This window comes from Anas acuta, chromosome 2, assembly GCF_963932015.1.
Source record: "Anas acuta chromosome 2, bAnaAcu1.1, whole genome shotgun sequence".
Classification (NCBI taxonomy): Eukaryota; Metazoa; Chordata; class Aves; order Anseriformes; family Anatidae; genus Anas; species Anas acuta.
This window is the reverse complement of record NC_088980.1, coordinates 60,346,148-60,361,317: the sequence shown is the minus strand read 5'-3', so window position 1 is coordinate 60,361,317 and position 15,170 is coordinate 60,346,148. Positions and strand designations below refer to the sequence as shown.

The window sequence follows — 15,170 nt, the reverse complement described above, 5'->3', positions numbered from 1 at the left end:
CAGAGCACAATAACTAATAATAAAAACTCAAAATCTATCCAGAATTTCACATAAGCCTCTGTGAACAGTATAGCAAAAATATACTGTGTATAAGCTGTTATTCTTACAGAAGGCTGAACCAAAATAAAAAAAAAAAGGAAAAAAAAACCTCAAAGTTGATGACCTATAACTAAAATCTCCTTCACTTTGAATATAGTAGATCTCAAAGAAGAGAGCAACATGGTAATTTTTAAAAAAATGATAATAATAATTCATTTTTTTAAAAAGCATCTTTAAAATAAGTTAAGAACATCACACAGCATTAACTTATGCCAGCTCATTTGTAGCTAATCCTATTATTTTTCTCTCTTACTGATGGAAAGAAAAATTCCATGGGAATGAGAATGTGTGCATGCTTGGGTTGGTCTAGTAGATACAGGTGGCCAAAATACTTGTTTATTACAAAAACTACTTCAAATTTTCTCACACAGCATTTTATTTCATCCCATAAAAATATTTTACAAATGGTCAGTGGGAAATATAGTCTGCCTCAGAAACTAAAATTTTGGACACATTCTTAATAAAACTGTTCTGAATTTTGCATAGAAGCTCCAGTATTCTATTTTTTGTCCTTCCAAAGTGAGATAAAAGGAAATGTAGAAATGTCAGCCATATGTTTGAGGCAGATGTTACGCTGCTTGGTAAATCTTAATTGTTGCTAATCTGAGCATGACTTGAAGGCAAATTAGCAGTAGCCATAACATTGTTCTGATTGCTTCTTGATGAGCTGGGATTGGCTGAAAATTCAGCATTTATGTATTCACTCATTGTGAATACATAAATTCACTCATATCATTGTGTTTGAAATAAGTGCCACTGTTTTATAATTTCAACCTTTCTTATCAATATTACAGCATTGAGATCAAATTCTGTCAGAAAGGCTTTGTTTGAGAAAGGCAAGTAAAAAATCAGAAATAGTGTATTAGCATCCAGTGACCTTAAGAAAGCACCATCTGATTTTTATGCATTTTTGGTTTTGTGTTTATTTTATGACAAGATTTCTCTTGGAAGTCATTAAAAATATGGCATTTTGTGACATTCTTTTTTACTTCACCTTTTCAGCTTTTATGATACACTCCGATCCCATTTCCTGACTTTTTTCCATGAGCACGGGAGATAAAACATGACTTAAAAAGGTCAGGATTCTCACCTAATTATATGCCTTTTGGAACTAAAAACACATGCTATAATTCAAGGCTTGTAAAAATATTCTGAAATTTAGCAACATTGCTGTAGACCAATAACCTATGAATAAATGGGCTATATACTTAGCTGGTGCAAAGTGCTGTAATAGTCTACAGTGAACTAGACTAAATTGCAGCAGCTGAAAATTTGTCCCTATTTTATTTTATTTTATTTTATTTTATTTTATTTTATTTTATTTTATTTTATTTTATTTTATTTTATATTTTATTTTATTTCCAAAGGAAAAATAAGTATGTAATGAAGGAAGCTTTGCACCTCTACCCATGTTGAGAAGAACTTCTGTCCTCCTGAATGAACAAACTTGGTGACTGGGTTGTGCAGTGATCGCTATATATGGTGTAGGTGATTACTACTTGTCCTGAAACTACCTGCAACGCAATTCATTATAATAAGAAATAAAATCACCTTGGTGCCCCTTGAATGGTGAAGGCCTTGTCTGCATGCTGATCTCCCAGCTTCGTCATTACTTCATAGAGTTTGTGGCATAGCTAAGAAAACAAAAAAATTGTCTGAGTTTACATGAAATGCTACAGTGACGATTAAAAACACAGGTGATAAATCATGTTTGGTAACTGCTCTGATTTCTTTAAAATTGTAAATAGCTCTTTCCACAGATAAACAGTGCTGCTTATATAAAAAGTCTAAGTGGAAACCTTTCAGAATCAAATAGAAACATTGTCAAAGATAACAGCAGTTCAAAAAAAAAAAAAGGTTTTAATAGAACAACTTTATAAATATGACTTACTGCTGTCTGCTCTATGATGGAGGGAGTCACCTGAAGTTTGAAGCAACATGCACAGCAGAGAAGATTCATGTTTCCCCTCAAAAACCTGATCCCAATTCAAGTGGGACTTTGGTCAAGCAAGTTTTCTGTGTCATTTTGGTTTCTATAAGTTAGTAAGTTACTATAGATAATAGAATTCCAACTAGGTGTTTAGCACATTCAAAAGGTCCTTACTGAAATTACTGTATTTACCTAATAGTGACAGATCTAATATTGCTTTGCCGACAATGCATGTAATGGTCTCAAAGGCTGTGGTTGACATACTTTCTCTTGTTTAAAGCAATGTGGTGCTTAGCAGTTGGACATAGAAAAAATACTGAAGGCAAAAGAATGTTCAGAAGAATACAGAAAATATTAACATAAAAAGTGAAATTAATGCTACAACTGATAATGCATCATAATCCAGGGTTGTATGGACTACCTTTTTCTTAAGGGGAGTACAAAAATGACAAATAGAAACCAATATGAGAATTATAGTGCAAATTTGAACCTAGGGCAAATTCTCATCTGTGCTGCTGCTTGATTTTTACTTTTGTGTTACAAGACATTTATTTGCTGTTATGTAAACAAATACATCATATAATCCATTATACATAAGATACTAATTTTACTCACTAAAGCTATCTCCTTGTGAAACTTGGCTTCAAGACTGGATACATTTTTGAAGGTGTTCACATAGAAGCCAACTCGCCTATGGAAGATGGCACAGGGAAAGGAGAAAGAGAATAAAGGATGGGGGTAGGATGGCCACAAAGGAAAACGAATTAATTTTTTCCAGACCACAAGCAACATTCTTGACTACTATTCTGTGCAAAGCAAATAATTTGAGTGAATATCAAAACTTCAAACTCATTTGCTCATGACTGTTTCTGTTTCTGTTAAGAACCATCACATTTCACTCTGCACAGGAGGAACATACATTCACATACATTCACAGCTTAGAGTACTCAGCCTGAGTACTGAGCCTTCCCTAATGAAACAATCCTGAAATTCAGGCGTATGAAAGAAAATAATTTCTAATATAGAACAAACATTTTTGCACATGCCTTCAAAAATCTGCTTGCTTGGGGTGAGTGATTATGTGCCTTTCACACGCTTTAACAGCAAGAGGTGTTTTCTTAGTTTTTGAATTATTATTTTTCCCTGTTTAAAACTCTCGTATGTAATTTCTCTTAACTTTCATTAACCAAAATTATCTTTGGCTTAAGAATAAGCTTGCAAAATGTCAACTCTTTGGATCATTTTCCTTCTGAAGAATTGTAATAACTAAAAATAGTACTCTGCAAGCATTTGCTTCCTAAAACATAGTTTCCAGTCTATGACTATTGCTCGAATTAAATTTTATCTTTCACTGAGACAGGCAACACACATATTGAAATAAAAGGGTCCTTACTCTAGATCATTAACGTGTAGTTTTACTTTTAGTAAACCCATAAAACAAATATATTGGAATGCTAAGAAACCTTGCAACTGAAATAGACAAAAACACAGCAAAAAAAAATATTGATCTCATATTTAACAGGAGTTAGTTCAGAGGGCAGAGGAGACAAAGGATACTTCAGTGACTCACAATGCACTTTCAGTCCAGACTGTCATTTGTTAAAGAAACGTAGCACACTAATGAGATGCTTATTTTTCTACTGCTTTTGTTCTCCTGCTCATTTTCTGTATAAACACCATCCATAGTTATACATCCTAAATAAATGATCTATTCCATCAAATGTCTTTACAGTACAAACACAGTCAGTGTAAAACAATGAAACATGTATTCTGACGTAATCATAATTACATACTATTTTTTACTTTCTTATATTGCTTTGGTGTTATTTTATAGGAACTTGAAAACAACAATTATACTTTTGTAAAGTTCTTTGCTTCTACACCTTTTAGAGAAATATGACCTATAAATAGACCCACTGCAAATCTTCTAGAACAGTATGTGGCTGCTCTATACAGTTACTCAACAGTGGAAATATTTGAACCTTTTTATCAATAGTTTTTGTTTGTTTGTTTGTTGTTGTTTTTGTTTGTTTGTTTGTTTTTCTCAAAAGGATCAGGTATCCACCATTAAAGTTTCTGAGAAAGGTGATACAAGCTGTGGGCTCTAGTCAAAATCTGCCATTCTGTGCTCTGCCACAGGTCTTTATCCATTAAGTGGAGACATTCTTCCACCTTTTAATGAAGACATGATAAAGAAGTGTCTTAAGTGCCAAGGTATGCTGAAAGAAATAAGTATAAATATATTTACTTAAGTATAACTTTGTATTATTATCAGGCATTTTCCCTTTCACTGTTTCAAAAAGATGATGGACCAGATTTCAAGAACTTTCTATCAGCTCATTAAAATCTCCTGGTTCCCCTTCATTAGTTTCCCTTTAGGTCCTTTAGACAATATCTGTCTAGGCTTACCGTGACCACAGAGATGGCAACTCTTCTTGCAAATCAGTGTTAAACTCTTCAAACACTTTCTGTGCTTTCTGAAACTCTTCTTCTGCCTAAAACAAAAACAGGATGACTTCTCCTATCACTTTAAGACATAGCAAAACCTGACAAAGCTGTGTTTGTGTTTGTTTTTGTGTCTGTATTTAAATTTTTAACAAAGTATGTGACTTAGTCGCAAACAAAATAGGCCAACACAGGACTTGCTGTGCCCTATATCTCGTTAAGAGAGAAAGTTAGATCTCAAATGGGACTCACTCCTAAAATTGGCTAAGCATACCCTCACCATCCACCAAAATATTTAATATGCATATATCCTTAAGGATATCTATCACTAGTTCTGCTTCTGAAAGTGGAAAGAGAAAAGAAGCTTTGCTCTAGGTCTCTGCACAGAAATGGAGATCCCAAAGTCATCGGTCAACATCCTTCCAAATGTGCTACCTTGGTAATCCTTCCTTCATCTTTTCTTTTTGAGCTCTGCAGGGCTTCTAGATGATGTCTTGCACTGTCATAGTCCACTAGCTTTCTGCTTCGTTTTGCAATCCGAGTCTACACAGAGGTAAAAAGGAAAGTCAGCACAATAGACGCTTTTTTTTTTTTAATTATTTTACCTATGTAGTTCTGCAAGTTTTTTACATGTTTCATTCTCCCTCATTTGCCATTCATGCTGACAAACTATAATAACATAAAGGAGCATGGGCATGGATGGAAAAAGAGACATACTAATCACCTTTTTTGAGAAGAGAAGAGAAGAGAAGAGAAGAGAAGAGAAGAGAAGAGAAGAGAAGAGAAGAGAAGAGAAGAGAAGAGAAGAGAAGAGAAGAGAAGAGAAGAGAAGAGAAGAGAAGAGAAGAGAAGAGAAGAGAAGAGAAGAGAAGAGAAGAGAAGAGAAGAGAAGAGAAGAGAAATCCATTTACAGATTGCTTGTAAGACTTTTTTTGTGGGTGTAGTGGGATATCAATGTTATGCAAGACTTGTCTCATTTTCCAGAATAAGTGGACCTGCTAAACTCATGGTAACACTGTGCTTTTACCTTACACATAATGTGAAAATTTAGTGAATAATTAACTCATTTTTTTTTAGAGTAGAAAAAATGCTTAAAACGTAATTCTCAGTATGGCTACTCTGACACATAACTTAGATATATTATATTAGGAACAATGAACATCAAATAGGCTTTCGAATTTAACTGCAAAAGTCCTTTGATATATATATTGACTTTACAAAGCTCTACATTATATGTGAATTTCACATGCAGAAGCAGACATAAGCACAGGTTGACTTTGTATCAAATTTGAGACTGAATATCAGTAATGTTGGGATTTTTTTTTATATTAGTTCCTGATGTAAATGTCAAAGGAGATGGCTGTATGATACGTATTCAATTCTAAATCATCACAAAGAATTTCCAGCTATGTTTGTATAGCCACATCCAAATATTAAAGTATCTACCTCTCACTTTTAACCATTCTTTATCCCCATGCATTTCATTTAGCAAACAGCTCCCTGAACTATACACCAAGAGAGACCTGGGAGAGGCTAGAATCTGCGTAACAGTCTCTCCTCATGTCTACTACAAAGTCTTACTATAACTAATTAAAAGACAGGAACCATGGTTTAGTTAAGAGAAAGACATTTAGATAACCACAGCTGCATCTGGCTAATAACAAAAGGCCTGCTTTTCATCTTGAAATTATCTGGCAGTTTAACAGCTGTAGAGCTTAATCCATCCTTTTTGAAGTCAATGAGAATCTTCTCTTATCATATAAAATTGAAGCAGGAAAAAGCATTGTAAAAGTTTTATGAATAAAGGCTAATTTACATCCAAGTACTACAGCACGAAAATTATTTTGGAAAATTAGTGCAGCCTGATGTCAAGGATTAGTTTACAGACCTACAGAAGAGAAAGACACCACCCCAATCTTTTTGCTTTTTTTTTTTTTTTTTTGCGTGTGTGAAATTTCATTTTATGTTTATATTATGACTCAACATTAATTGGTGATTTTTACAAACTGTCCTTTATAGGGAAACGTTACTGTACTTTGATATCAGGAAATTGTCCTAGATATGTATCCAAGGTCAACAACGACCCATCCACCAGTTTTTGATGGAAGTCTTCCCAAAGTTCATCACATTTCTGTAAAGGCAGATGGAAAGAGAAAAATGCACGTAATAGTTTAATTCCACATCAAACCTAGGGGAAATACAAATGTAAATGGTAAAGATTAATCGTTCTGAGGTTTAAAAATCTTCTTTATGTCAATAAATCAGAATGCAGTTATAAACTAAATTAAAAGGAACACCTTGACGTGGCAAGCTTTAATTAACAACAAACGAAGTTTCAGTTTAATAACTATTTTTTTTGCATTCATTCAGCTAGTAAGTGCTGTGTGAATATAATAGTATCATGGATTCAAGGTCTTCCTCAGGGTTTCAGATTCCTGAGGGTGACCAATGCAGAATCTGAAGCAGCTCTAGCATAGAGTATGCTCACTGATGATGAACCTTCCTTACAGAGATGTACAACCGACAATAAAAAAAAAAAAATAAAGGAAAAAAAAAAGGTGGCTTTTCCAGCTATCACAAGGATCTGTAAGATTAGTTTTGTTTAGTCATTTTTCAAATAAAACCTGTGGAGGTCCTCTGTAAGAAAGGTCTATCCTTCCCCCCATAATTTTTGTGCCATTAAGATGCATGTGATGAAATTGCTGGCTTACAGACCAAACTCCACCTTGCACTGCTAAAGAACTAGGACTCCAGATCTGAAACTTTCCAACATAAATAGACAAAATAAAAAAATTAATTCCAGAAGCTACTGTGGTCTTCCCCAGTCCTCTTTGTAGCTTGTGGGCAGCAATCTTTGCAGCTTTAAGGTTTTTAAGAACATGTTAATGTGGCTGATGTTACAAGGAACAGGGTGCCAATCTTTGCCAAAAGCAAAATCCTGCTGCATAGTGACATAGTGCTTGAGGTCCTGGGTTTTCAGCTGAGCAAGGAATTAGCACATGTTAAACATCCTGTTCCCCCTTTGCACATTTCAAAATGTCTGAATTTCCTTAGATGGGAAGGTTACTAAAGGGGCTGTTAAGTCCAGAAAGCTACTCCCTAGTGTTTACTTTACCACAGGCTACTATAGGACATATTGTAAATGCTGTGTGATGTCAGCATTCAATTCATTCATTTGCTACTCTAGCAGAGCCCCTAATGGATTATTACAATCTATTAATCATGTTTATAAAATACCTCATTTATTAAGATAACATTTAATCACAGTGGTCAGCAGAGCATTAGATCACAGCAAGCAACTGCCTGTCCTTTGCATTTGATGTACATGTTGGACAATTTTAGATCATGGAGGTTTTCTAAGCTAATGGGACCAAAACCAACGCTAAAGAGTCCTTTAAGACATCATCTTTCCTGCCATGCAGAAGTAGGTCACTTTGATGTACCCTTTTTGGAAGGATAATTTATATCTTGGACAGCACAAACAAACCATTCTTTTGAGTTGCAGGTTGGTGGACGCATAAATCTATACTTGTGTCATATTGGGACAAAAATAGGAGCAGTGATTTAGTAATGTTGCCCACATGAGTCTCTTATTAAGAGCACACACCTAACACTTGTTTCTATACCTAATAAAGAGTAAGGGTCAAATCTTGGTCCTTGTATGCACAATTACAAATTCTGAGTGTACAATTTAATAGCCTATAAATACAAGGTGAGGTGCTACTGCAAGATATAGCAGCAGGTTTTCCAGCCATTTAACCTAAAAGGATATAAATGGTATGGTATAGTAACTTACACTGTTTGGAAGTTGAGTGCTTTTAAAATCAAAAACATGTCATGCCTTCAGCAGCAGGTAAGGGTGGAGGAAGGCAACCATAGGGAAGAAAGCAATCATTAGGCTGATTTGGGAAAACTGCTCTGTCTTCCAATTTCTTGTTAATGATACTATCCAGAAGGCCCTGCACATTGAATCCCAGGTGGTTAAAAGCTGCGTTGATAACAGTTTACACCTTCTTGTCACCACCAGCAATTTTGCTGACAGAATTCCCCAGATCTAAGGATGTTTACTTAGGCACCTCAAGTACCTCAAGCCAGACTCCCACTGTACCTTCTAGAAAAGCCTATATTTCTCTAATCACTGAAGGAACCTAGTAAAGGCTGAAGTGAACAGCAGCCTGCAACTTAATTTGGACTTAAAGTATAAATTCTTGCCAGAGAGAGACAAGTGCTCCAACAGATACTTTGTTTAGTGTTACAGACTTTGTAGTTATTAAACAGCATACAAGAATAAGCAGATTGAATAATTTTCAATATTCAATTGCTTTGAGAATCCTGACTGTAAAACTGCATCAGATGTACACTTTTCCTAAATAGCTCAGCTTAATCCATTTGCAACCAAAATACTACTTTTTTTCTTCTTTCCATGCATCTTACCTCTCCAATCATCTTCACATCTTCTCGTCCATACCAATCTGGCTCATAGACTTCATGGAGAGACTCTGTAAGCTTCTTTGAGGCATCTTGCATGCCTGTAATTAGAAAAAGGAACATATAACTGCAAACTACAAGAGACAGTTAATAAATATCTTTATTTCAGCCAATGTGTACCCCACTTCCCTCTGCCATGTTTAGAATATAATTTTCAAGAGCTGAAACAAAAGCATTATATTTAGCCAGCTCTCCCAGATTAATAAGAAATGTCTCCCATAGTAGAATTAACCCATATTTATATACATGAAAAAAAATCCTATCAAATTTGGAATTTCATTTGCTATTCTGAACTAAATGTATCTGAACACAAAAACAACTCTGAGGGTAGTCCTGCTCACTAGAGACATTTAATACCTCATCAAAACACTATCACTCAGAAGCCAAACAAACAACTTGACTTTGTTTATTCTCATCTCTGCCTTCCTATAGAATAGCTTCCTAGTTTGTCCATAATGAGTACCATGCCTGCCTGTGTGCAAAAGGAGGTATCTCCAGGGTGAGGTGGTTAAAATGGCAGAGATTCTGGGAATTGCTGTCTATGGAATGGACATAGGAGAAAAGTTAGAAGGGTTCCGCCCTGAACAAAAGTGCTCCCTGGAATAGAAGAGGTTGTACAAAGGCAGAATGTATCTCAGGACCTCTTTGTTTCCTTGTTTTCAAAGTTGTTTTTTTTTTTAAGTTTCAAGAGCTTTCATATGTAAAGTGAGACTGATTAAGAAAAGTTTGTTATTCTTGTGCACGTAATAATGATGGTGACCTAAAGGTATGCAAGTAATGAAGCAAAGGACTGGCAAGAGCAGAGGCAGCGTCTGCAAGCTGAGGGAAAAGCCATGCCTGAACCTGGGGAGTGTGTTGCAATGGACCTGGCTTTATGAAGAACAATTATCCTTTATGCCAACCCAGTACATGTAGCTGTATGTGGAGCCCACTGCTTATTTACACTTGCAGTGGGGTGTTGTCCACAGAGAAGTGCACTGAACCAAACAGCATCAGTCACCTTTGGAGCTCTTGCCACTGCAGATGAAACAACAACAGGGACTATTTATCATTATGACTCTGTAATACAAAGAAGACCTGGATTAAATGTAAAGTAGCTTCCATTATATTCCAAGAAAGAGTCTAAATCTGTCTGCAGTGAATAAATTGCTGCCCTCAGTGATGGCACTGGGGTTTGCCTTTCTGTCTGAGTGGTGCATGAATACATTAGATGTTGAATATGGTTTAGAAACAGGTTAAAAAAAAATGATCTCACATAAGACGCTAAGTTCAGAATCAGTAATTTTAAAATGACAAATGTATTTCAACTTCTTTGCAAAAGCTGAACAACATTAACTGCTAAAAATATGTTTGACCTGCATTAACTTAAAACAAACAGACAAACAAAACCTAATTTTTTCTCTAGCCAAAGTCTGCCTGCTGCAGCATGTCTGTGCTGTCTTGAAAATATCTCTAGTGTGATTTTCAGATTTAACTGGCTGGATTTAGGAATAACATCAAGCTTTCACCCTTTAATCAAAAGGTGCTTGCCAAAACAGAGTACTTGATTTCTTTGGGGATTGTATTGGGGGTACTTCTAAATGACAGTGCTCAGCTTGAAGAATTTGTATAGCATAAGGATTTAAGATGCTTTTCTTCCTTCTCTCCTTCGTGGTTATGTATCTGGTTAAGAAAGAGTTACTGAACAGAGGTTGTGTTTGTTTGTTTATTTGTTTTTTTTTTTGTCTATAATATGCCAGATTATAGTAAAATATAGATGATCTTTATACATTTTTCCAGGTAGGACTCGTTTAAAATCTTCTTTCAGGTGACTGCATATGAATAAACTCTGGAGGTGAGGCAAAACCAGCAGTGTCACCATGCTTAAGAAGGCATGTATTCTGTCCAGTCGGGGTGCAAATCCCTGCTCACGTTTGATCCTTTCTGATACCTGAACTCCTGCCCTCGAGGACACTGCACACTAAACCTGCAACCTAAATTCTCGCGGCAGCATGTGAACACAGCTTCTTTCTAATCTCTCCTGCAGTCTGCATCTAGCTCAGCCACAGACTAGTCTCTGGGAAAGCACCTTTACCTACATAGATTTTGTTGTTGTTGTTGTTAAATACTACAGAATTCAGACATGTACCCGCTTAAGAGAGTAAGTAAAAGACCCTTAAAATCCCACACTCAAGGCATACCGATGCGTGCCAACTTTTACACGTTTTTCGGCCCTGAGAATCTGGTAATCTTATTCAAGCACAATCCCTGCAAAAAGCATCAGTCAAATCCAGCTGTGGTGTGAGGCAAGGGGAATTATAACATTTGGCTACCTTGGTCAGAAGGCTTCAGCAGGAAATATCCACAGGACAAGACCACCAAGGCTACTCTTTTCCTGCTGTATCTATACCATATTTACTACAGTACCTCAAATGAGTGCATAAGTAAATACTAATCTGGTGGCTTCACAATCTTTTTCATGACCACAGCATGAATTTACAATGTCCACAGATTTCTTTCTTTATTTATTTTTATTTGGTTGGTTTTCACATAGAGATTTTTCTTATATACTGATATTTTTTGTGTGTTATTCAGCACTTAAGAGGATTAGTGTCATCCATAGACTGCAAGCTGCCTCTGCTGCTTTCAGCTGCTATAGCTAAGAACGATAAATTGTTTAAAGCGAGTCATGAAAGCATTATGAAATTTGAAATATTTTTTATTGATGATGAACAGTTAGAAATTTATATTTAATATTAACTGTTTCATTAAGTACCATTTATTCTTGGTAATTGGGTCACTCATTTAATAACTATAAATGCCGAAATAATTGAATTGCTTAGAAAAAAATGGTGTTCACTGAAGTCTGAGGCTCTCACATGAAATCATCCCTCTTTCTTTGGGAAAGAGCTCCTGTACCTGGAACCCTAAAGGATTCCCAAAGGTACACATGCACTAGGGACCCTCAGAGAGGGTGTGCAGAGACATTACCATTACAGAGCCCTATGGATGACAGAGAGTAAGTTACTCTTTATCATCACATTTCTCATGTACTGAAATGCACATGGACATTGAGACCAGTCTGGGACTCCATGTCGACCTCAGGACCCACATACTGGGGTTTCCTCAGTTTCCTCATGCCCTGACAGGGAAATCTAGGCAGAATCATGGAGAAAATTCTATCTTCTCAATTAAGTGAGGCACCTTGGTCTGGCTCTTAATATTTTATTTCTTAGAATCATCAGATCATTTAGGTTGGAAGATTGAGTGGGGAAAGAGAACTTCATGTAAGGTTCTCCAGGGAATTGAGAGGTTCTCCTGCCACATGGGGTGTATTTATTATTGCCTATTAGTTTCCACTAGAACAACTCAATTGTTTCATAATTCATTGCTAAATTTTACAGAAAGATGGCAAAGGGTTTTCTTTCTTCTAAGAAATTAAATGATTGATTTTAAGACTTGTGTACCTGAAGGATATGTGCAATTCTGTCAGCCACGTACTGACAATTAGGTAGTAAATCTGCTTACAGCCCCTCCGAACCTCAATTTCTCTTCCTATAGACCAGTTACTATTTCTCACTATGTTAAGCCACATGATAAATATTTTTTTATGATGCAGGATTCTTTTCACCTCTGTCACCTTAATGCAAATCTGGGTATATATCTCTCCATCTGTACTTATACTTGCAAAGAGCTCAGGGTAGAAAATAGGACGCTGATTTAGAGTTTCTTTAACAATTGGCCCATAAAACCTTTGAAGTCACTTACAGCTCTCAAAAGCTCGAAGAAAATATCATGGAGTAGAGAATCCAGATACACGTTGCCAAGGAGACACAAGGAGACAAAAGACCCGAGGCATGAGATGACTACAGCTGTGGGAGACAGTACGCAGCATTGGCAGTACAACCACTGCTGATGCATAGCAGACATGGAACTACCAGGCAGGTGAAATAAAGTAGCACATAAAAACCATTCAGATTTACAATAGCTTTATGATATGGTTCCTCTGGGTCTTTGAGTAACCAGCAGGAAAGGTAAGGATCCAGCTGAGACTAAGAAGCACCTCTGAATTAGGGAAGGCATCTGAATACATCAAAAATTCTATTACTTGAAGAATGTGTGATACTAAACCTCAGAAAACGTTGAGTATATTAAAATGAAGGGATGAAGGGTGATAAGAAGGATCCTTTGACCGTTCCTTGCTTAAATTGTGCCCAGATCTCATACTTCAGCTTTCAATATTCAGTCACTCAAAAGTCATGCAGCCAAATGACAACTACTTGAACTGACAACATTCCAGCTTCATAAATTGCATTTAGTTGAAATTAGCTATCTTGCTGTTTCCTGAAACCCTTTAAAATGAACCCTGTAAAGTGAACTGCTTTTCTCTCACTCTAAGAATACAAGGATATCAGGCACATTTATATGATCAGCCTTTTCCCCTTCAAAATGAACCCTTGAGCACAGCATGCCTCCAAAGCCTAGATGTCTTACATACTGGAATCCCACTCCAGTGCCTGAATACCCATAGTGGATGTTCCCATGCTTCTCTGCATAGCCACCCCAAAATTTTTAATGATGGCTGTCTTTCAAAGAACAGCAACACAGAGCTTGTAGCAGTTGCCAAATATCCTTCTGCTACCTGAAATCTGGAGGGGCTTTGGCCACTGCTGAGCTCATCAGCTTTGGGGAAGACCCAGAGTTGCATATCTTGGACTACTGCTCTTGGCCACTGTCTCAGTCCTCAGAAGGAATGTGTGCCAACACATGTACCAAGGATGCCCACTGCTGGCTTGTTGGCTTTGGAGAATAATGTTTTTTATGCTTTTGTGAGCTGCTTATGATTGGATCTTTTTAAAGACATGAAGATAACAAGGTATTAGCAAACACTTTACATTCCCAGGGAGAAAGTCAATCCAAGTTATTTTCAAATATGGACTTATAGGCTGCAACAAGAGAAAGATGCAGAACAGAAAAGCACAGCAAAAAAGGCAAAACTTGCACAATGAAAATTTTCACACAAAGTTAAAGGCAAAACTTGGTGCAAAGAATGGCCCACTAGACAGTAAAGCAACAAAAGGACCACTAATGCACAAAGTAAAAGGAAAGGAAGAGAGAGAGAAAGAAAACAAAACATGGAGAGGAGGATTGTTGTCACCAACACGGAAATCAAAGCAGCATGTAAACAATCAGCCTACGTGACAGAGAAGCCATCTGGCCAAACAGTCTCATCACGCTGCTTCTGGCTATGCATACAGCTGATAATGTGTGTGGGGAAGGAATGACTGAAATACCAGAATGTAAAATCAGCATCCAATGGGTCCCACCAAAAAGAAAGATACTGAAATTCATTTAAAAAAAAAAAAAAGAAAAGAAAAAAGAAAAAAAAAAAGACATGGTACAAATCTTCTAAAAGAAGATTTACCTCTTGTCTGGTATAGGACTTTCCCTGCCCAGTCCTTCTAGCAAATAGCAGTCAATCAAAGACATTAAGCTATTGCTTTGCTCTCCATCTTACACTTCCCATCAAAAGGAGTTTCTCTGCCTGACAACAGCTGCTGAAGCTTTGTTATGACACAGTGATTTCCAGGAATGTCGATACTGGTTTATAACATTTTTATTTTCTACTGGACTGGAGACAGGTTAAAAATACATACATATAAGAATTCTATTTATTTATCTCAAGAAGCTGTTAATACTTCTGTGGTGGTCACCAACTTGTATTCCCTTCCCTTTAAGGACCTCATCTCCAGCTTCTCAGAAGACAAGTGGGATAGAAGAGAATAATCTCTGTATATAGCACTAAGGTGAGTGTGCTGGATTTATGAATGTCCACTAGTCTTTAAATAGCTGTTCACTTATTCTCTGATATTTAATCACTGACCAGTGAGCTTCTGCTATTTGGATCTTTAGTACAAAGCGATCACATACTATTTTCAAACTTGAAAACAATAAAATAAAATAAATTCAGCACTCGGAAACAAATGAGAAATCACAACATCTCAGGGAGCATGATTTCAGAGGGAGAAGATCTATCATTCAACTATCAAATACCTGGAAATGTAATGAAACTTGGAAACCTGTAAGGGGTCTCTCATCTTGCATAGAGTATTTTGTATTCTAGCATTTGCAAAGACAAGTAACAACATGTGCAGATTTTGTGGGTGCTCTTTGCAGTAGTTCTGCACACAAAGGACAGATAAAGATAAACCATGCATGCAGGACTGTG

General features: G+C 36.4%; 1 protein-coding gene across 3 annotated transcripts in view; it reads right to left on the bottom strand.

Moving 5' to 3' along the window:
- AMPH (amphiphysin) overlaps positions 1-15,170 on the bottom strand; it is a 121,139-nt gene that overhangs the window by 40,951 nt on the left and 65,018 nt on the right. For all 3 annotated transcript variants that reach the window (XM_068674968.1, XM_068674966.1, XM_068674967.1), the window contains exons 4-9: positions 8,909-9,003; positions 6,510-6,605; positions 4,910-5,017; positions 4,439-4,524; positions 2,645-2,720; positions 1,651-1,733 (exon numbers count right to left, since the gene is read on the bottom strand). In XM_068674968.1, coding sequence (XP_068531069.1) covers positions 1,651-1,733; positions 2,645-2,720; positions 4,439-4,524; positions 4,910-5,017; positions 6,510-6,605; positions 8,909-9,003 — 544 coding nt within the window. The remainder of the gene's footprint in view (positions 1-1,650; positions 1,734-2,644; positions 2,721-4,438; positions 4,525-4,909; positions 5,018-6,509; positions 6,606-8,908; positions 9,004-15,170) is intronic.